This window comes from Sorex araneus, chromosome 3, assembly GCF_027595985.1.
Source record: "Sorex araneus isolate mSorAra2 chromosome 3, mSorAra2.pri, whole genome shotgun sequence".
NCBI classification, from domain to species: domain Eukaryota; kingdom Metazoa; phylum Chordata; class Mammalia; order Eulipotyphla; family Soricidae; genus Sorex; species Sorex araneus.
The window spans coordinates 192,090,762-192,112,664 of NC_073304.1; the positions used below are offsets into that span (position 1 = coordinate 192,090,762).

At 55.7% G+C, this 21,903-nt stretch overlaps 1 protein-coding gene across 4 annotated transcripts in view; it reads left to right on the forward strand.

Moving 5' to 3' along the window:
• Positions 1–8,419, forward strand: part of SLC43A2 (solute carrier family 43 member 2) — a 43,374-nt gene extending 34,955 nt beyond the window's left edge. For 3 of the 4 annotated variants that reach the window (XM_055130883.1, XM_055130886.1, XM_055130885.1), the window contains exons 10-15: positions 239–250; positions 810–948; positions 2,790–2,919; positions 5,446–5,519; positions 6,564–6,687; positions 7,064–8,419. In XM_055130883.1, coding sequence (XP_054986858.1) covers positions 239–250; positions 810–948; positions 2,790–2,919; positions 5,446–5,519; positions 6,564–6,687; positions 7,064–7,225 — 641 coding nt within the window. In that variant the 3' untranslated portion in view covers positions 7,226–8,419. The remainder of the gene's footprint in view (positions 1–238; positions 251–809; positions 949–2,789; positions 2,920–5,445; positions 5,520–6,563; positions 6,688–7,063) is intronic. The other variant, XM_055130884.1, reaches the window with a different exon arrangement.
• Positions 8,420–21,903: the final 13,484 nt, after the last annotated feature.

Here is a 21,903-nt window from a genome sequence, read left to right on the forward strand (position 1 = left end):
GGGACGCAGCCCCAGCAGACAGGAAAAGGACAGCAGACGCACCCGGGCCTCCGCTCCGGAAGCCGGGAGCTCCCCCTCCCCAGGCGGGCTGGGGACTCTGAGTCGATCCTGGTGGGACCAGGCCCGTGTACTGGGCCCAGAGCTAGCTGCCCCACACTCCTGCTCTGTCCCCTGCCTCCCCATCTCTGCTGCTAACCTTTCTCCTCTCCACTCTCTCACCCTGGCTCTCGGGACGCAGTGATGGCCACTGGTAAGCAGGGGCGGGGGATGGCCGGGAATGTTGCGACACAGTCCCCAAGCCCAGCTCTGTTCCTCCAGAAGGCGCCATGCCCTGAGCGCCATACACTCTTCCCCTCTGCGGACGGGGTGGGGCGGTCGGCTTGCAGCTTCTCTTTTCCTGAAAAATCCCTTCCTAATTGTCTGGCTCTTTGAAGATGGGAGCCCTTACGTCAGCACCCCTCGGAACAGGGCCCTGCAGATCTATTTCCAGAGGCAGCTTCTGATGGCCCATTGTGCCCAGACCCCACACAGACACTGCGAGCCGGGTGATTCCCGGGCCCTGACTTCTGCAGCTTCCGGGCAAGGCCACTGTGGCAGACAGGGCATAAAAACAAGCCAGGGACTTGGAGAATGGGGGCCTGTCCCTGACTCGGGGGCTGACTTCACCACTAAGCTCACGGCGCCCCTCATCACCCATAGTGTCAAGAGCGGGAGCCACTCCCGCCCAGGGGGGGACCCGTGGGGTCTCAGACTGAGTGCGGTGCCCGCCGCAGCCCTGGCCACCTCCGTGACACCATCTTCCTCCCCAGTTGGCCTCTACACGTCCATCTTCGGCGTGCTCCAGCTGCTGTGTCTGCTGACGGCCCCCATCATCGGGTACATCATGGACTGGAGAATGAAGGAATGTGAAGATGGCTCTGAAGAGCCTGAAGAGAAGGACACTAACCAGTGCGTAGCCAGGGCCCGTGCCCCAGCCCCCTGCGAAACAGGTTCCTCAAATGAGCCGTCAGGCAGAGACTGGGTGGGTGGGGTGATAGCATAGCGGATAGGGCATTTGCCTTGCCCAAGGCTGACCTGGGATCGATCCCTGGCATCCCATATGGTCCCCTGAGCAGCGCCAGAAGTGATTCCTGAGTCCAGAGCCAGGAGCATCACTGGGTGTGACCCAAAGCTTGAAACATCAATGAAATGTCAAGTGGAGAAGGCTCATGGACATGCTCAAGGCCTCAGGTTTAACTTCCACCCCACCTTGGCCCTCAGTACTGCCAGCTGTAGTCGTCACTGGATATGGCCATAGTGGCCCCGACTCTGCCCAGTAGGCAGCATTGCCAGGCCCAGCTTTGTCTCTTGTTTGTTTTCTATTTTGGGTCATACCTGGCCATGCACGGGGACCATTTGGGTCAGGCTTGAACCCAGCGCTCCAGCCCTTTGGGCCTTCTCCCCGTCCCTGAGCCCTGGCGTTGAGCCAGGTGGCCTGCACTGCTCAGGGGACTCCCCAGTACCCCCTCCTGAGCTCAGCAGACAGGGCGGCCGTTTCCTTTTTGTTTGTGATTTTGGAGTCGGGGGTTAAACCACCGCCTCATGCATGAGAAGCATGTACACTGCCGCTGGCCTCCAGCCAAGGTCAGGGGCCGCTGTTTCTCCGTGGAAGGTCCCTGGAGTGCCTAGACTAGAGGGGAGAAAAGAGAAAGCAGGGCAAGGTGTGTGTGCGGCCACCCGGCCAGGGGCCATCCTGCAGGACCACACACAGGCTCTCAGCACGGTGGCGGCACAAGGGGTGTGAAATCCCTTGGGGGTTGGCTCCCGGCCTTGTGTGTGATAAGCTGCTCTAACCGTGCATCCGGTATCCTCCCAGCTCTGCTCAGGATTCTGAGGCGTCTTCAAGGCCCTGAGTCCTCCAGGATGTCAGGGCTGGGCTCAGATCAGAGGATGACTCCAGAGCCGTCCTCTCTGACCCCACCCCATCTAATGAGCTTCTGTTGTTTGTGTGAGGCGTCGCTCCAAGCGCTTCAGATGTCCCGTGCACAGTACCTCACTTCAGCCTCCTCACTCCCTGATGGGGCGCATGTCAATGTACCCATTTTCCAGGCGAGGAAACTGACCCTTGGCCTTTCAGTGGCTTGCCTGCAATCGCTGGGGAGAAAGCCGTGGGCCTCGGGCTATCTGCTCACTTCCCAACACTTGGCGTTCGTTCTTGGGTGTCCTACAGTTGTCTGTGGGGTGTCGATGTGGGTGGTGAGACTAGAATCAGTAGTAGTGAATTCACAAGGAAATAATTACAGTGAATACTCTGTTATCTAGGTCAGGTCCTGCCACCGGGAGGTTATTTGTGCCCATCCCAGTTCCGTTTCCATCTGCTGCATACTCTTCCCTCCTCCCCTGCCACCAGAGCCCCGCTGCCCGAGGGGAGAAGCCCCCACTCCCTGATCGGGCATCTTGTCAGCTCCCTGCAGGATGTAGGTGTAGCCAGAGCCAAAAGTGAAGCCAGGCTCTGCCATGTCCTGGCTCAGGCCTGCTCCGGCCCCTTCCCTCTGCTCTGAGCTCGCTCCTCCCTGCAGTGCGCGGATCCCGCCTTCTGCTGGAGAGATGGGCCCCTTGTGAGACTCACGCCCAACACTTGGCAGGGGTGGGGTGGGGGGTGGACCGGTGCTGCCTAGGCCGTAACACCCTTCCAGTGTGCTTGGGCAGTCTGAGTGTGCCCCCTCCTTCCTCCGGCTGTGCTGCTGAGGACCGGATGCTCCATGAGCCCATCCACACCCCCGGCTCCAGCGTGTGATGTGTCTCCACAGAAACCCAGAGAAGAAGAAGCGGGACCGGCAGATCCAGAAGGTCACCAACGCCATGCGCGCCTTCGCCTTCACGAATGTGCTGCTTGTGGGCTTTGGGGTGACCTGTCTCATTCCCAACCTGCCTCTCCAGGTGGGTATGGGAGAGGAAGAGTTCAGCTGGGGGACAAATGAACTCGAGGCCTGATGTGTTTATCCTGGGAGCCAATCAGAGAGAGAGAGAGAGAGAGAGAGAGAGAGGAGAGAGAGAGAGAGAGAGAGAGGGGGGGGGGGAGAGAGAGAGAGGGGGGAGAGGAGAGAGAGAGAGGAGAGAGAGGAGAGAGAAAGAGAAAGAGAAAGAGAAAGAGAAAGAAAGAAAACTTGCCTTGCATGTAGGTGACTAGACTAAGTTCAGTCCCTGGCATCCCATATGGTGGGTCCCCTGAGCACTGCCGGGAATGATCCCTGAGGGCAGAGCCCAGAGTAAAAACCCTGAGCACCACTGGGTGTGGCCCAAAAGTAAAAAAAAAAAAAAGGACTATGACTGTGAAGACAATCTGAAGGCAGATTCTTCTTGGTCTTTCAAACATCTTCTATACTGTGAACACCAGCATCAAATCATTTCCAGGACGACCCTTTGGGCTAGTCATGTGGCTGCTTGATTGACATTGAGTCAGATAGCTAAGCGAGGTAGTGCCCAGAGATTGGGCCAGTCTGCGCTGTTGCTGGGACTCTCAGCCTCTCGGTTCCCAGAATGTCGCTCTGTCAGAGACTGGGGAGAGACCGTGACGCGTGCTTGGTGTGTGGGTTCAAAGCCTGCTCGCTCGGTGCCAGACTTGAGGCTTTGGAAACGACATTACAAGCAAGGCAAATTTTTGTTACCTGCCTGGCTCCATCCTTAGGGTCATAAAACTGTTCTGAGTCTCCAAGCTTAGGAGGGACCCACTTCCAGATGGGTGTTGCTCAAGTCTATTAGGGTGTCTGGGGAGGCCAGGCATGTGACTCAGTGGTGCCACACGCCTTGTACGTGTGAGTCCTGGGTTGCATCCCCAGCCGACCATATCTTGAGCCAGGTCAAGGAGGAAAGCGAGAGCCCTTGTGCTTTCCCAAGTGGCCACGTGCTGACGAATGTTCAAACCCGGATGTTTCCCAGCACAGCACTCTCGTGATTGTATGCAGACCTGAGAAAACCACTGGGCCTACCCACGTGCCAGCTGGGAGTGATCTTGCATCCCTGGTGCCTTGCTCCTCCCTGTCCTGACCCTGCTGGGCGGTTGAGGAACAATGCTCCGGCAGCGTTGTCAATTGCTGTTTTGTTTTCAGTTCACATAGAAAGCAAAGCTGTGGACAGGCAGCGGGGCCCGTGCTGGAAGGGCAGGGGCCTACGATGCGAGCACGCACGCCCGGGCCCAGCCCTCCTTCACCACCAGGGAGTGGAGCCCAGGGCCCGCCGCTGCCCACATTCTTGGGAGTGGGTCCAGCCACTGAGCAGGAGGCAGGCCTGTTTGCAGAAGGCAGAGGGGCCTGTGGCCAAGCAGCTGCTCTTGAGCCTCTCAGGAACCCTCAGCATTTGCGTCTCGGCTTTCTGAGCAGCCACACCAGCCTTCTCAAGAGACCGGAGACTTCCGCCCTTGAGAGCGGGGGCAAGGAAGGACCGCCACTGCCCGTGCGCCCCAGGGAACCTGGCAGGGGGACCTCTGGGCACAGCGCTCCCTTAGCAAGAGCAGACAGGGTCACAGAGCGTGGCCTCCTACCAACGCTCCGCAGACACTTCTTTGGCAGCTGGGGGCCGGGGAAGGACAGGGGCGGGCTTGGGGTCGGAAGGGAGACCTGGTTTTCGGTGTTCACCCATTTCCCTGGTGTAAAGGCTCTTGTTGTGAAAATTGCAGCCCGGGTGATGCCACTGAGGGTGATGCCAGTGTGAAAGAGATGCATTGCCACACACCATCTGCGGGTTATTTTCACCATATACTTGCTACCCAGAAAACCATAAGCACGGCTGGAGAGACTCCACTGTGGGCCTGGGCATCTTCTGCTCCTGTTACTGCAGAGAACTCTGACTCGGGCCAGGGAGGGCTCAGCAGTAGAGCACTTGCCTTAAGCGCATGTGTGTGCACACACACGCACACACACAACGCATGCACGCACCCACCCAAGAAATTTGACTTGAGCTCTGTTTTGGCACTCACTATTGAAAGCTGGGGTGTGATTTCTCGTTGGATGTATTTGTTTGGGTTGGCGGCTTGGGGTCGCTCCCAGCAGTGCTCGGGGAACTCGGTGATGCCAGGATCAGACCCACCACTCGTGTGTGCCGAGCATTGCGCCTGGCCCCCGCGGGATAAATTACAGGCACAAAACCGTGTGGAGCCCCGGGCCCTGATGAGTTTGTGTTGACATGCAGAACTAGTGCCCAGAGGTATGGTTAGATTCAGGAAACGCAAGTCCCAATACAAGGACACTTGGTGGCTGGCTGCCATAGCTTGTGTCTCTTTTGGCAAAGCCACAGATCAGAGTTCCTTTGGGTGAGGACAAAGGTTTACAGTGTTCCTGGAAATTTAGGAGTTGGCCTGTGGGGGCTGGTAGAGCCAGTCACGGGTCTCCAGTGCATGATGCTTGGGGCCCAGGAAGCGGGGACAGGGACACCAGGGAAGGGGCCTCATAGTCCTCTCTGCCCCCCCAGATCCTCTCCTTCATCCTGCACACCATCGTGCGAGGCTTCATCCACTCCTCCATCGGAGGCCTGTATGCTGCTGTGTAAGTCCGGGTGTGGCGTGGCCACAGCTGGGGGCGGGCAAGGGAATGACGGGTAGGGGTGGGGCTGGGGGCCCAGCTACCTGCCCTCTTCCGGTTCATTTTCTCACATGGGGAACTTCTGGGAGGCGGGCGGCCCTCCGGGCCGGGGTTCAACAGTTGGGTGCCCACAGCCTTGGCGTTGAGCACGAAGTCAGCTCCCCCAGCCACATTAGTGCCCTGCGCAGTTCATGCAGTTCATTAGGTTCCGGGGCAGCTGCTGAGCCGTGTCCCAGCCCCGCCCCCAGCCGCCCGGAAGCTCAGCTACCAGAGCTCAGTGTAGGGTTCACCCACGTGTGCTCAGCCTGGGCCCAGGAGGGACGGGACGGCGCACTCACAGTGTGGTTTTTCCGACCATCTCAGCCCCTGCCTCCGTCTCAGAGGCCTCGGGGGAAACCTAGCCGTTCCTCCTTCCCTTGCCGGGTCTCAGCTCCCCTGCCAGGACCCAGACCCCGCCTCAGTCTCTCTGGCTGACCTGCCAGTCAGTGTGTCGCCCAGCTGGGGGGCAATGCCCGGGAGTTGCTGGCGGAGATTTTGCTAAAACTCTGTGCCCCTCCAGCCGCATCGCCTGCGTGGGGTTCATCTTAGGTCTGCCTGGCCCCTTTTCCCCCCCACCACCACCACACCCGCCTGCCTGGAGGAAGTGGCGGCTGCTCTGGCAGGGTTTGGGGGAGTTGGCCGAGAGAGAGTGTGATGCTGAGTTTCCGGGATTACACAATGTGCTCCATGGACCGCTCAGTGGAACCAGGGCCCAGCCTCCCACCTGCTCCCGGGGCCTGTTCCACGAGCTGCAGACCCCGATCTCCCACCCAGCTTGGCCAGGCACCCCTGGGTCCTGGGCACACCTGATCTGTGGCTTCCCCCTCCCCCGCCCTCTTACGGGCCCACAGAGGAAAGTCATTTTGCAGCACTGGAAGTCCTCCAAGGGCGTGTTTGGGTCCGTCCCTCCCCTCGGGCCGGGCTGAGGCAGGGGAGCAGAGTGTAGCCATGGTCCTCTCCCGCCCGCAGGTACCCCTCCACGCAGTTCGGCAGTCTCACAGGTCTGCAGTCTCTGGTCAGTGCGCTCTTCGCCCTCCTGCAGCAGCCCCTGTTTCTGGCCATGATGGGTCCCCTCCAGGGAGACCCTCTGTGGGTAAGAAGGGATGGCTGTGGGAGGGCACGCTGGCAGCTAGGGCCCCGGGGGCGCACAGCTAGAGTGGTCGGGGGGCGGCGGCCCCAGGAGGGTCCACTCAGCCACCTGTCTGCAGGGTCAACAGCAGAGGCGGCGCCCTCCCGCTCCACCCTTTAGATTCAGATCAGTGGGGCTGAGGGCCCAGCCCCGAGGGTGGCGGGGACAGGGGAATTCTGCCGCTGGAATGTTGACTCCGGGGCCTGGGGGACTGTTGGGAACTTCCTGTTGGACCCTCTCCTGCCCTGTCACCTTCCTTCCCCCTGACCCTGAGCGTGAGGTGCCGCTGCCCTGCGCTGGCCCCCTCCCGGCCTGGTTTCTCAGCCCTGCTCTCCCCCAGGTCAACGTGGGGCTGCTGGGCCTGAGCTTGCTGGGCTTCTGCCTCCCCCTCTACCTCATCTGCTACCGGCGCCAGCTGGAGAGGCAGCTGCAGCAGAAGAGGGAGAACGACAAGCTCTTCATGAAGATCAACGGTTCATCCAACCAGGAGGCCTTCGTGTAGCGCCCAGCACTCCGCGCCGGGGCCTCCCACCCTGCTCCGGTGACTGACTCTGGTCCTCCGCCCCACCTCAGAGGACCCCACACGCACCTCCAGGGACTTTCCTTCACCGAGGGGGTGTCCGCGCTCCCTCCCTGGCCCCCAGCCTTGCCTGGGAGCTCTGCGTTGGAAGGACAGGGAGAGGCCTGGACAGAGCGTGGACGGAGCAGCCCCGGGCTGTGCCCTGGCACCCTCAGGGTCCTTGGGATGCCTCCCCGGTACCTGCGGGAGGAGCTAGAGGCGCCCAGCAGGCAGGTCCTGCCCCTCCAGGGCCCGGGTGCTGCCACCTGTCCCTCAGCTGCATGCCCTCCAGCCACGCCTGCTTGAGGACAAAGGCCTGTACTGTCTGCACCCCCTGGCCTGGCCCCTCGCCTCCTCCCCTGCCCCGTGGAGGAGTTTGCTGAGGAAGGAAGGCCCTGCTTCCTGCCGTTGGTGCTAACTCCTTTGTCATTCCTGTGTCTGGGGCCTCTCCCACAGGGACTATGGAGAAGACCCCGGGGGCCTGCGAGGGGAAGGGAGCCCGGGTTGGGTGGTCACTCACAGGGCCCAGGAGGCCTGGGCCAAGCTGGGCAGCACCCCCAGGCCTCCCCGCACAGCCAGAGGAGGGCCCAGTCCCCACTGCCATGCTCGCCAGCTTTGTGACCTGAAGGGAATTAAAGGGCACCAACAGGGCGACCCTCACACACAGATGTTTTTGGCGGGTGCAAAGAAGGTGGCGGCTGAGAGAAGGGGAAGTTCAGGCCGGGGCGGGTGTGTCAGGACCTAGGAGAGAAAGGGAGCGAGTGTGTGTGCGCGTGACGTGTGTGGGGTGGGTCGGGGTCGGATGTGGGCTCTGGGTGCCTGTCTGTATTCTTGGGAGACGCCCCGGAGCCAGCCAGGCCTGCGGCGGGCTTGCGTCACGCAGAGGGTCCCAGCTGTAGGGCCACAGCGCCCCCTGCTGCCTGGTCCCGCCAGCACACCGGGGCTGTTTACAGGGGAGAGGCCCCCTCCTCCGTCTGCCCCTACACACCCCCACCACCCACAGAACCCCACCCGGACTTCTCAGGAGCCCTGAGTGGGGACGGTCTATTTTTTAGGTTGATGGTGGTTTTTTTTGTTTCCAGACTTTTTATAAAGCAATAAATCCATTTTCCTCCTGGCAGGGGGATGCCCCTTCTAGCATGTCAGTCGTAGCTCCATGCGCCTGCTTTGAGCTTCAGAAGAGGCAGGACGGAGTTTCTGCCACATCCAGGACCCCACCTTACTCTTCTGAGTGATGTGTTGGGAGGGGCAGAGGGCCAGGGAAAGCTCCCTCGGCTCCCGGCAAATAGTTGGGTTCTGTACGACACCTGGAAGCGGGCCTCCTCCCTTCTGTTTATCTGATCCTGACCTTCTCCTAGCCCCCACTCTGAGCCTCTGCCCCCCAGCACCCCACTGTGAGGGTCTCTCCGGAGTTCAGGACTCAAGGTGATTCCCCAGAGCCCCTCGGGCCCCAAGTCAGATCCAGGATTTGGGAATCAACTACGGAGGACGGGAAGGGGCGGGCCCAGGCCCAGGTTCCAGCTTTCCACGCATCAGTGAGCACCACCCGCACACCTCCTCTCCCAGGACTCTGCAGCATTCAGATATTGGAAAGCAAACAAGCGAACCGTGTAGTGCTGGGGGTCAGGCCTAGCTGCCAGGGCTTTGAGCCATCTCCCAAGCCCCAAGAAACATTTTTTTTTTTAAAAGTATACACAACTATTTCTCTTCACTAGAAATTTTTATAGTAAGAAACCAGAGTAATAGTGTAGCAGGTAGGGTGCTTCTTGCAAGCAGCAGACCCAGGTTCAGTCTGCAGAATCTCATAAGGTCCCCAGAGGACCACCAGGAGTAAGCCCTGAGCATCACCGGGTGTGGCCCCAAAACCAAAGAGTTTTACAGTGAAATTTGGGGAAAGGCAGGTACCCACAGCGGGCCTCAGTGCCCACTGAGCAGCTGGTATGTGGGGGGAGGAGTGGAGGCCCTCAGTGGCTTCCAGGGGCTGAGTGCCTGCTAAGCACAAGGACTCCAGGTCTTCTCTCTGACCTTGAGGGGAGCAGGGGTCTTCATTTTGTTCAAACCTCACCTGGTGGGCTGGAGCAATATGTACAGCAGGTAGGGCATTTGCCTTGCACACGGCTGGCCCAGGTTTGATCCCTGGCATCCCATATGGTCTCCCAAACAGCACCAGGGCACCAGGAATAATTGCTGAGCACAGAACCAGGAGTAACCCCTGCACTGCTAAATATGGCCCCCAAACCAGGAAAAAAAAAAAAAACTAATTTTTTTTCTTTTTGGGTCACACCCGGCGATGCTCAGGAGTTACTCCTGGCTCTGCAGTCAGCAATTACTCCTGGAGGTGCTCGGGGACCATATGGGATTGTGGAAATCAAATCCAGGTTGGCCGCCTGCAAGGCAAATAAATGCTTAGCCCACTGTGCTATCGCTCCAGCCCCAAAAACCAATAAATCTTGTCTGGTAAACTTCCCCCTTCTTCCCCCCAATCCCGCCCACAAAAAAAAAAAAGGGTCTTACGCCCGCTGATAACGAGGAACACAGTGGTGAAGAGGCTAGCAAGCACCCTACAGAGAGCCGGCCACGTTGTTGAGGTTGCTGGCTCAGAGCCCGTGTTGTCCCCCACACCAGCCCAAGAGGGCGCTGCTGCTTCCCTCCTGTAGTCTGGAGGTGATGGAGCCTATGGGGTGCAGCCTCCCTGGGAATTAGAGCTCCGATGGGCACGCTGTGAGGGTCAGTTGTATAAGGATGAAAGGCATGAATGGGAGCAGGGTGCCCCCTGGGTGGGGCCCAGCACCCTCCACCACCACCACCACCCTCCCCCGCTGCCTGCTCACGCCCTGCCATTCTGGCTCCATAGCATGGCCCGTTGCTTTCCATTGTCATGAAATGACAACCCAGGAGTTTGGTAGTTGCTGTCATCCTTGATGTCACATTCAGCTGTGCTCTGGGGTCACAACTGGTGGGACGCAAGGGACCCTATGTGGTGCTGGGGATCCAGGTGGGTTGCAAGCAAGGTGATCCTGCCTGCTGCGCTCTCTGCCAGCCCTACCTTTAGTCCAGAGCGGCAGATGGAGGCCCCAGGAAGTAGATTCACAGACAATAAATCAGGACTCGCCTGAATCCTGTCCTAGAGTGGCCCCGCCTGGGACGGGGGTGGTCCCTGCTGGAGGAAGGGAAGCCAGGAAGCTGCTCTGAGGCCAAGAGCCTCTTGGCCCTGGACACTGGTGGGCAGCAATTTTCTGCGACCCTGAGAGAAGAGCCTCTGGGGAGGGACACCAAGTAGCCTCTTTCTGCTTATCGTCTGGGCTCCTCGAGGTGGGGCAGGAAGTGATATCTTGCCCTCACTGTCACCTGGGGTGTGTGCCCTTGTCCAGTGCCCCCTGCAGCCTTCCAGGACTGCACTAGATCTCCCTGGTAATGGACAGCCTTCCCACCAGACCTCCCGGCCTCTGCCTGCAGCTCCACCACCTGCGTCTGTTAGGGAAGGTCCAACCCCCAAGGACGGCAAAACTGGGGTGCCGGCCCCATGGGTGTCTCCATTCTGCCCCCTCTCTCTCCTTCTCTGTTTATGACCTGACCAAAAAAACTCAAGCCCTCCTCAACCGTGCCGATCGTGCTGCTCCAGGCCCCCAGGACACGGAAAGGGGCCATTAGAACTGTCCCCGACGGCTACTGTGGGAGCTGGGGACAGTCTCCAGGGCCCTTAGCAGGGCCGAGGCGGGGAGGAACAGGCCAGGGAGCCCTGCGGGGCAGGGTTCTAGCAGGAGGTCTTGCTCGTCTTCTCAACTGGGTCAGCATTCAGGGCTGGAGCCACAGGACAGTGGGGCGGGTGCTTGCTCTGCATATGACCGACCAGGGTTCGATCCCCGGTGCCGCATGTGGTTCCCCCGAGCTCACCAGGAGTGATTACTGAACACAGAGCCAGGAGTAGCCCCTGAGCATTGCCAGGTGTGGCCCAAATTTTTTTTAAAAAAAGATTTGGGGGCTTTTATTTTGTGGTGCCAGGGCTGGAACCCTGGGCCTCAGAGGTGCAGGGCAAATGCTCTCCCGCTAAGTCCCAGCCCTGCTTTGCGGCTGTTCCCAGTGTCCCCAGGCTCTGAGAAGTAATCGGTGGGTACTCGGGGCTCTGGGGCCGTGAGGATGGGGACAGCCATGTCCCCCAGTAAAGATCCTGAGTGTGTCTCCCACGGGGATGGATGCAGCCTCTAGGCACCTCTATTTGTCCTGGGCAAGCCGGAGCCTCTCCTGCAAGCACAGGGCCACCAGCTGCACCCCTCAGGCCCAGACAGCACGGCGACCTCTGGACTGAGTCACTCCCAGCCACCTGTGCGGATCCCAACGGAAGTGGGGCCCCAGAGCTCCCCCTGAGAAACTGAGGCTTCCAACGATCTCCTGACCCCCTACCTACCCTGAGTTCCCAGAGTCTCAAATTCCCTGTAGCAGGGAGGTCTGGAGGGGAAGAACAGAACTTAGAGCCCCCAACACCCCCACCGCTTTACACACACACATACACACACACACACACACACACACACACACACACACTTTATCTGGACGATAAAGGTGATGATGCCTGAGTTTGGGCCACGTGGGCAGTAACAGCCCCTGCCACTTAGAGTTACTTAATCATGAGGGTGCGGCCATGAAACGGTGCAGATCACACAGTGAAAAAGGGCCGCCCCCAAGCTTAAGTAGGACCCTTAGCCCAGGCAGCTCTGCCAGTACTCGTGTGGCCAAGTCAAGGAGGTGAGGTCTGCCTCACTGGCCCTTCCCCTCAGAGAGCCCCTTCGAGGTTCTGAAGCAAAAGCCATAAGAAATGTCCCCTTGGGGCTGGAGCGATAGCACAGCGGAGCGGGCATTTGCCTTGCACACGACCAACCTGGGTTCAATTCCCAGCATCCCATATGGTCCCCTGAGCACCGCCAGGGGTAATTCCTGAGTGCAGAGCCAGGAGTGACCCTTGCTGACCCCTGTGCATCACCGGGTGTGACCCAAAAAGAAAAAAAAGAAATGTCCCTTTGAGCCAGAGAAAGAGCTCAGAGAACCCAAGCACATACTCTGTATGCGGGGGCCGGGGTCTGGTCCCCTGCACCTCACGGGTCCCTGAGTACTGCCAGGAGGAGCCCCCAAGCACCGCCAGGTGTGGCCCCCAAACCCAAATAAAAAGTGTTCTGTTTGCTTTTATATCTTTCTCCTGTGGGAAGAGATTGACCTAACCCGCTGCCCAGAACCCTCTGAAGGTTGCCAGCGGCTCTTCCCGGTCTCTGTCGAGTGGGGCGAGTGAGAACCGGATGCGGGCCGCACCCCCACCAGCTCCCAGCGGATCTCGGGGTCGGGCCTGTGTGCCTGAAGCATGGTGCGTGCCCATGCGGTATGGAAGTGGGAACTGTGTTCCAGGGTGTCGGCGTGAACATGAGAGATGTGTGCAGAGCTTGTCCATGCTCAACAGAGAACAGGCAGGGGTCCTGCCTGGCTGACCCCCTGCCCATGGCCGAAGGGTCTTGGCAGGCCCAAGGCAGGTGCCCAGAGTGGGGCCTGCAGGTCCTTCTGCTCGCACCTCAGCCAGCATGAGTCTAGAGTCATCCACGCTCGGCTGCTGCCTGCCACTTCCCACCTCTCACCCTCTCTCCCACCTGCCTTTCTTCCCGCCACTCAGCAAGCACCAGTAAAAGTCTGTGAGAATGACCGAGAACTGCCTCCTCCTGTGTCTCTGAGTCATACAACAACACCTGGATCCTTGTCTCTTGCTCGGGTCACTTGTCCTAAATGTTCCTGCCCCTCAATCCCCTATGCTGGCCCCACTGGGCTGACTTGGCCTTCTGTCCTGGCCTCCAGGTGTGTGGGCCTAGGCTGCCAGTGGAACCTGGTTCTCAAGCAGGGGGACTGACTTCGCCCTTTCCTCTGCGTCCAGGTGGGGGTCACAGCATGGCTTGCTGCTCCTACTAGATTTCCAACCCCCGCTCTGGGACAACGGGAAATAACAGCAAGAGAGAGATGGTCACTGGGCTCCCTCAGAGAAGCTGCAGGGAGCTCCCCACTGCTAGCAGAGAAGGGGGTGGACTAGCAGGGAGCTGGCCCTTGACCCCGGGAGGAAGGGACTTGGGGTGTGGGGGGTGCAGGGGCAGCATGGTGATGGCCTTGGGGCCCCACTGGGAAAGGGCTAAGGAGCGGGCAGCATCCAGCAGGCAGGGAGGAGATGCGGGCTGGGCATGTGTGCGCGGCTCCATGTGTGGGCTCCCGTTACAGGGACGCAAGGACAGAAAACTCATAGCCAGCTCCGTTGCTGTGTCTTTCCTCCTGCTCTTGGTAGTGTCAGTACAACAGCTCCCCAATCTCAGCTCTGCAGTGCCATGGGGCAGCTTGATGTTGGCCTTCATGCAGGGACAAGAAGGATCTCGAGGGGCCTAGGGGCCCTAAAGGCAAAAACCCCATCGAGGGGGACAGCATGGACTTAGCTCTAGCCCGCTGTGTGGGAACAAGCCCAGTGGCACCAGCTCGTCAAGTTATGACTATTTCCTCTCTTTCAAAAGAAGGTGGACAGGGGCTGGAGAGAGTACAGCAGCTAAGGTACTTGCCTTGCACACAACCCACACGGTTCAACCCTAGCATCCCTCATGGTCCTCTGAGCCCTGCCAAGAGCGATCCCTGAGTACAGAGTCAGGAACAAGCCCTGAGCACAGCCAGGTGTGGCTGAAATACCAGAGAGAGAGAGAGAGAGAGAGAGAGAGAGAGAGAGAGAGAGAGAGAGAGAGAGAGAGAGAGAGAGAGAAGAGGCTGCAGGGCTGGAATGGGTTCAGCAATAAAGCACATCTTAGCTGTGTGAGACAGGAGTTTGATCCTAGCCCAGCAGAAAAAGTGAGAGAACAAAGTTGAACACTCTGAGTTTTCTTTTCTTTTTTTTTTCTGGTTTTGGGGTCACAATGCCAGGGATGAGATTCAGGTCTCCCACATGCAAAACATGCAAACTAACCCTTTAAGCTATCTCATTGGCCCCTATGATTTATATTAAATATTCCCATTTGTTGGTGCTGGCACAACTGGACAACCACATGCAAAAAAATGGGTTTAGACCTTGACCTGACACCATGCACAAAAGTCAGATCCAAATGGATTAAAGACCTCAACATTAGACCACAAACCATAAGGTACATTGAAGACAAGGTCGGCGAAACCCTCCACGATATTGAAGATAAAGGTATCTTCAAAGGTGACACGGAACTAAGCAATCTAGTAAAAACAGAGATCAACAAATGGGACTACATTAAACTAAAAAGCTTCTGCACCGCAAGAGATACAGTGACCAGAATACAAAGACTATCCACAGAATGGGAAAGGATATTTACACAATACCCATCAGATAAGGGGTTGATATCAATGGTATATAAAGCACTGGTTGAACTCTACAAGAAGAAAACATCCAACCCCATCAAAAAATGGGGCGAAGAAATGAACAGAAACTTTACCAAGGAAGAAATACGAATGGCCAAAAGGCACATGAAAAAGTGCTCTGCATCACTAATCATCAGAGAGATGCAGATCAAAACAACTTTGAGATACCACCTCACACCACAGAGACTAGCACACATCCAAAAGAACAAAAGCAACCGCTGTTGGAGAGGATGTGGGGAGAAAGGGACCCTTCTTCACTGCTGGTGGGAATGCCGACTGGTTCAGCCCTTCTGGAAAACAATTTGGACGACTCTCAAAAAATTAGATATTGAATTCCCATTTGACCCAGCAATACCACTGCTGGGAATATATCCCAGAGAGGCAAAAAAGTACAATCGAAACAACATCTGCACATGTATGTTCATCGCAGCACTGTTTACAATAGCCAGAATCTGGAAAAAACCCGAATGCCCCAGAACGGATGACTGGTTGAGGAAACTTTGGTACATCTATACAATGGAATACTATGCAGCTGTTAGAAAAAAGGAGGTCAAGAATTTTGTAGTCAAGTGGATGGGCATGAAAAGTTTCATGCTGAGTGAAATGAGTCAGAAAGAGAGAGACAGACATAGAAAGATTGCACTCATCTATGGTATATAGAATAACAGAGTGGGAGACTAACACCCAAGAACTGTAGAAATAAGTACCAGGAGGTTGACTCCATGGCTTCGAGGCTGGCCTCACGTTCCGGGGAAAGGTCAACTCAGAGAAGCGATCACCAACTACATTGTAGTCGAAGGCCATGTGGGGGAAGGGAGTTGCGGGCTGAATGAGGGCTAGAGACTGAGCACAGCGGCCACTCAACACCTTTATTGCAAACCACAACAGCTAATTAGAGAGAGAAAACAGAAGGGAATGCCTTGCCACAGTGGCAGGGTGGGGTGGGGGGGAGATGGGATTGGGGAGGGTGGGAGGGACACTGGGTTTACGGGTGGTGGAGAATGGGCACTGGTGAAGGGATGGGTTCCCAAACTTTGTATGAGGGAAGTATGAGCACAAAAGTGTATAAATCTGTAACTGTACCCTCACGGTGATTCTCTAATTAAAAATAAATAAATTAAAAAAAAATATTCCCATTTGTTGAACTGGAGTGATAGCATGGTGGGTAGGGCATTTGCCTTGCACGTGGCCGACCCAGATTCAATTCTTCTGTCCCTCTTGGAGAGCCCAGCAAGCTATCGAGAGTATCCCGCCCACACGGCAGAGTCTGGCAAGCTACCCGTGGCATATTCGATATGCCAAAAATAGTAACAACAAGTCTCACAATGGGGATGTTACTGGTGCCAGCTCGAGCAAATCAATGAACAATGGGACAACAGTGCTATTCCCATTTGGTGGAAGCAGGGATTGGGGTTTCACCTGGCAGTGCTCAGGGCTTACTCCTGCCTCTGTGCCTGGGATCAAACTCAGGTCAGCTGCATGCAAGGCAAACACCCTACCTGCTATACAATCTCTCTGGCCCTATTATTATTTTTAATTTTGAACCACACCTGGCAGTGCTCAAGACCTATTCCTGGTGAGGTTCAGAGAGCCATATGGGTTTCCAGTGATCAAACCTGGGTTGGCCGCATACAAGTCAAGTACCCTACTTGCTCTACAATCTCTTTAGTTCCCCTAGGGTGCCCATTTTTGTTTCGTTTTTTTTTTGCCACACCCAATGATGCTAAGGGTTAATTCCTAGTTCTGCATTCAGGGATCACTCCTGGCAGTGCTTGGGGACCATATGAGGTGCTGAATATGGTGGACTGAATCCAGGTCAGCTGCATGCAAGTCAAGTGCCCTACCCACTATACTATCATGCCAGCCTCACCAATGTCCCCATTTAAAATTTTTTTGTGTGTGTTTTGGGTCACACCCGGTGATGCTCAGGGGTTACTCCTGGCTTTGCACTCAGGAATTACTCCTGGAGGTGCTTGGGGACCATATGGGATGCTGGGACTCAAACCCAGCTGCATGCAAGGCAAACGCCCTACTGGCTGTGCTATCTCTCCAGTCCCTTAAAAAAATTTTTTTTAAACATAAGGGTTGCATAGCTTTTCACCCGATCCTAGCTTTTGACTCTGTGCATGCCAAACACAAGCAGAGGTAGAAGAGGGGAGGTGGGGGACTTCCTTAACCTTTTTGGGGTGTCAGGTGATGGCTCATTCCTGACTCTAGCAGAAAAACTTGTCTTGCTTTAAATGATGATCCTGTGTAGGCTGGGATTTCTCTCCTCTCCCCCCTGTAACCCCCAGCCTGGTTCCTGGTGAGAGATGGAATGACAAATGGAACAAATGCTCTAGTCTGGCTTCTCGCGTGAACCACAGACCCCAAACAGGAATAGGGAATCATCGGACAAAGTACAGGGCAGAGCTGACTTGTCCTCACAGGCCTGCTGTGACCGGCACACGCTCTCTTCTGTGGGACGAGCGGACAGCTGTGGTCATGTGTTTGTCCGCTCTTTGCCTGGTTATCCGTCTCCCACTAGGAGGAAAGCTCCCTGAGCTGGCACATACTGTCCCCTGGTGCAATCCCCTGGTCACTGCGACACCGCGGTGCCAAGAATGGGGTCAGTGGGGAATAACTGCTGAGTCCGCAGCTGGACGATGATGCATAAAAAGAGGGAGAGGGTTGGGGAGCAGGCTCAATGGAAGAGTACCGGCTATGTATAGGGTGGTCCTGGGCTGAATCCTTAGGCAGAGAGACACATGCACACACGCGCACACACACGCATGCACGTACACGCATGCACGCAGAGACAGAAATAAACCCAAAAGAAGCTGCAGCGCACAGAGACAGGCTGTGGGAAGAACATGCTCTCAGCAGCCTGCAAGGGCAGTGCAGAAGATGGAAACACTGAAACACAGTCTCCCCGAGATACCCGGAGATGGGTTACAGCATGGCAGTGATGAAGACTGTGGAGGCCAGAATGGTGAGCTGTGTGGAACAAAGGAGGGACAGAGGCTAAGGCAGAACAGAGCAGACAGCTACGGGGAAGGGAGGCAGCAGCTGTGAGACGAGAGAAACTGATCAAAGGTGCGCTACTTAGGGAATCAGTCTGAGACAGCAGGGATGCAGGGAGACAAGGAGAGGAAGAAAATGGGAGGCAGGGAGTGGTCCAAAGGCAGGATGGAGGCAATGACAGAAGCATAATGAGAGATGGAAGAGAGACAGAGAGGAGAGAAATGTGGGAAGGCAATGTAAAGAGAGCTAGAAGGGAGAAACAGAGAGGCAAGAGGAGAGTGTCAGGACTGGAGCGATAGCACAGCGGGTAGGGCGTTTGCCTTGCACGTGGCCAACCTGGGTTTGATTCCCAGCATCCCATATGGTCCCCTGAGCACCACCAGGAGTAATTCCTGAGTGCATGAGCCAGGAGTAAGCCCTGTGCATCGCTGGGTGTGACCCAAAAAGTCAAAAGAAAAAAAAAAGGAGGAGAGTGTCAGAGAGGCTAGAGAGATGGAGTGAAGGTGAAGAAATATAGGGGAGATGAAGAAAGACAAAGAGAAAAGATATGCAAAGATTGCAGCAGCACTTGGGGCCAGAGAGATAGTACAGTGGGTAGGGCGCTTTGCTTCCATGCAGCTGACCCAAGATTAATCCCTGGAATCCTGTATGTTCTTCCAAGCACCAACAGGAGTAATTGCTGAATACAGAGCCAGGAGTAACCCTTGAGCATCACTGGGTGTACCTCCTCCCGACAAAAGCTTCTCTCTTGGGGCTGGAGCAATTGAACAGTGGGTAGGATATTTGTCTTGCACATGCAGACCCAGGTTCTATCCCTAGCATCCCACATGGTCCCATAAGCCTGCGAGGCGTTATCCCTCAGCACAGAGCCAGGAGTAAACCCTGAGCACCACTGGGTGCAACCTCCAATCAATCAATCAATCAGTCAATCAATTTATCTATTTGTATAAATATTGCAGCAACATTAAAGATTCACTTTTCCCACTCCTTTTAAAAAACTTAAATTTTATTTTTCATGGGTCACCCCTGATGATGCTCAGGGGAACATACTGGGTACTAGGGATTGAAACGGGTCAACCACAAGGAAGGCCAGTGTCTTACCTCTGTACTAGTTCTCTGACCCTTCTTCTGCCTTTAAGCTGAGTTCCTGAAAGAGCTCTTTCATTTCTTTTGTTTTCAGGCCTTCAGAGTTCAAAGAGTAGGGCTGGGGGCACACCTCTATATTCTACTCAAAAGCTGGGGAGGTCCAATGCTCTGGCCTGCAGAGCTGAAGACCACGATGGCATACTGGCAGAGCTTGGGGCACCTTCAGGGTTACATCTGGCAGTGGTCAGAGGGCAATCAGCATTGGGGAACAAACGGGTTCCACACACATGCGAAGCATGCATCCCTGGCCCCTGTGGTATCTCTTGTGCCCTGGAGAAGCAGCATTGAGGGGCAGTAATGTCCCTCTTTCTCCTCCCAGTTCCCCGTTCCCCCAGTAATATGAAAATGTGCCATGTATTGCCCCAAACCAGGATTTGCACTGTGGCATCTAATGATTCCCAGAGTCTTGCTAGGCAGGCACTGGGCAGTGCCCTATTTTATAAATGAAGAAGCTGACTGAGCACAGAGAGGTTAAGTAACTGACACAAAATCACACAGGTAAAAAGTTGTTGGGCTGGTGGGACTCCAAAGCACTAGGCACCAGGGTATCTGGTTCCACAAGTGGGACCTTGGCTCACAGTGGGGCCCATGCAAAGCTGAAGCAAAGTCTGCCAGAGTAATAGATGAACAAAACAGAACAAGGGGCTGGAGAGATCGTGAAGTGGGAAGGGCTCTTTTTTTTTTTTTTTTTTTTTTTTGCTTTTTAGGTCACACCTGGTGATGCACAGGGAGGGACCATATGAGATGCTGGGAATAGAACCCGGGTCGGGCGCGTGCAAGACAAACGCCCTACATGCTGTGCTATTGCTCCAGCCCCAGTGGGAAGGGCTCTTGCCTAGCACATGGATGACCTGGGTTTGATCCCACACCCCAAATGGTCCCCCAAGCCCCACCAGGAGTGATCCCTGAGCACCACCCAGTGTGGACCATAAGAAGCAAGAAGCAGAACAACTGTTTTATGGCATTTTCTCCATTTGGGGACCACACCAGATGGTGCTCAGGGATTACTCCTGGCTCTCTGCTGAGGGAGCACTCCTGGTGGAACTAGGGGGATCATGTGGTGTGCTACAGATCAAACCTAGGTCAACTGTGCGCCAGGCAAGCACCTTAACTGCTATGCTAACCAGCTTGTCAATCATTCATCTCTGCTCAGATCTCAGTCTCCACTTTGCCTCCTTTGAGTCTTTCTAGCCCACCCAATTCACACTGCGCCAGGACCTCCCCTCCTGCTGACCGCCTCTTCTAACACATTTACACCCCTCAAAGTTACTTCTGTATCCGTGCTTCCCCTCTCTCTGAATAATGGAAGGTCCTCACTTTTCTTGGTTACCTCTGTATCCTGAGTTCCTAGAGAAAGGCCCAGGACAGGGCCAGGAGCTCAATCAATATTTATTGAGTGGATGAGTAAAAATGTAGTTTTCCCAACTAGACTGCAAGCTCCCAGAAGTCTGGGTTTGGTTACTTCCTGGAGAGCCAGCACAGGGCTATTGTTAAGTGACTGCTCACTGATAGGTAGGAGAGAAGGCCCAAAGTTAGGAACTTGGGGACCAGGGTCCAGGCCACTTACCGAATCATAGACTTTGGGGTCAGACTGTCTCTTCTTGTGGTCTGCTCTCAAGAGACCTGGGTTTGAGGCCAAAGAGATAGTACAGGGATTAAGGTACTTGCCTCGCATCCTACAGACCTCAGTTCAAATCCCTAGCACCACCTATAGTCCCGTGACTACAGCCAGGAGTTACTCCTGAGCACAGAACCAGAAACATATCTTTGAGGGTATGGCCCCCAACCCCCACCTCCTGCAAAAAAAAAGAGAGAGAGAGATAAGAGAGAACTGCGTTAGATTTCTTTTTTTAGAAATTAATTAATTAGGGGCTGAAGCGATAGCACAGCGGGTAGGGTGTTTGCCGTGCATCGCCAGGCATGACCCAAAAAGCAAAAGATGCACAGGGGTCACTCCTGGCTCTTCACTCAGGAATTACCCCTGGCGGTACTCAGGGGACCATATGGGATGCTGGGAATCAAACCCAGGTCAGCCGCGCGCAAGGCAAACGCCCTACCCGCTGTGCTATCACTCCAGCCTCAACAGTGTTAAATTTCTGGGGCAATTCATGCTGCCACCCTGGGATTTTATGAATGAATGGCCCACAGGTGTAATAGCTGAGCTGTCCTAGGGCGCAGTCACACTGAGCAGCTATGTGGTCACCTGCGTCATTCTCTCTTCTCTATCTCTTTTGCAGGGAGAGGGAACTCCCAGGAATTTGGCCAGATGTTCAAGGGTAAGAGCTCATTATGCTAGGTTGCTCAGGTTTGTCAGCGTTGGGGGCTGCCAAGGCCATACCCAGTGCCAGGGACTTACAGGGCTATACCCAGCATTGGGCAGTATCCAGGATTGAACTCAGAGGCCTAGTGCAGTCCAGGCATGCGCTCAGCCTTCTGACTTCTCTCTCTCTCTCTCTCTCTCTCTCTCTCTCTCTCTCTCTCTCTCTCTCTCTCTCTCTCTCCTGTCCCTTCAGTCACTTTCTTGGCCCCAGTGCAAACCTCATTCCTGTGTCCTCCTAAGGGCAGGAATGTCCTCCCGGGAACCCAGGCCAGAAGCCAAGGTGGTTCCTCCCCTCCTCCCTCTCTCCTCTCACCCTCTCAGCCATTTAATGAACAAGTCCTGCAGAGCCAAAGAGAAAGCTCAAGGGCTGGAGGACCTGTTTTGCATCCTACAGTAGCACCACTTTGTCCCCCAAGCACCACCAAGAGTTATTCAGCACTGAGTTGGGAGCAATTCATGCTGGGTACGGCTCAAGAACCAAATCAGACTGAAAATAAGCCCATCTTGCTGAATTTACCATCCCTGTTGCTACTGAATCCATTCCTTCCCCCCATTTCCCACAACAGACCTAGACCTAGCCCATGTCCACCTCTGTTTCTGCAGAAACTTACTGGTTTCCAGTTCTGCTCAGCAGTCAGAATAAGTCTTCACCTGAAGTGGGAAAATTAGAGGCAGGACCTCTGAGTGACACATACTAGAAGCTGAGCAAAGGTGCATGAATCATTTGGGGCAAGAGAGATATAGTACAGCAGGTAGGGCATGTGCC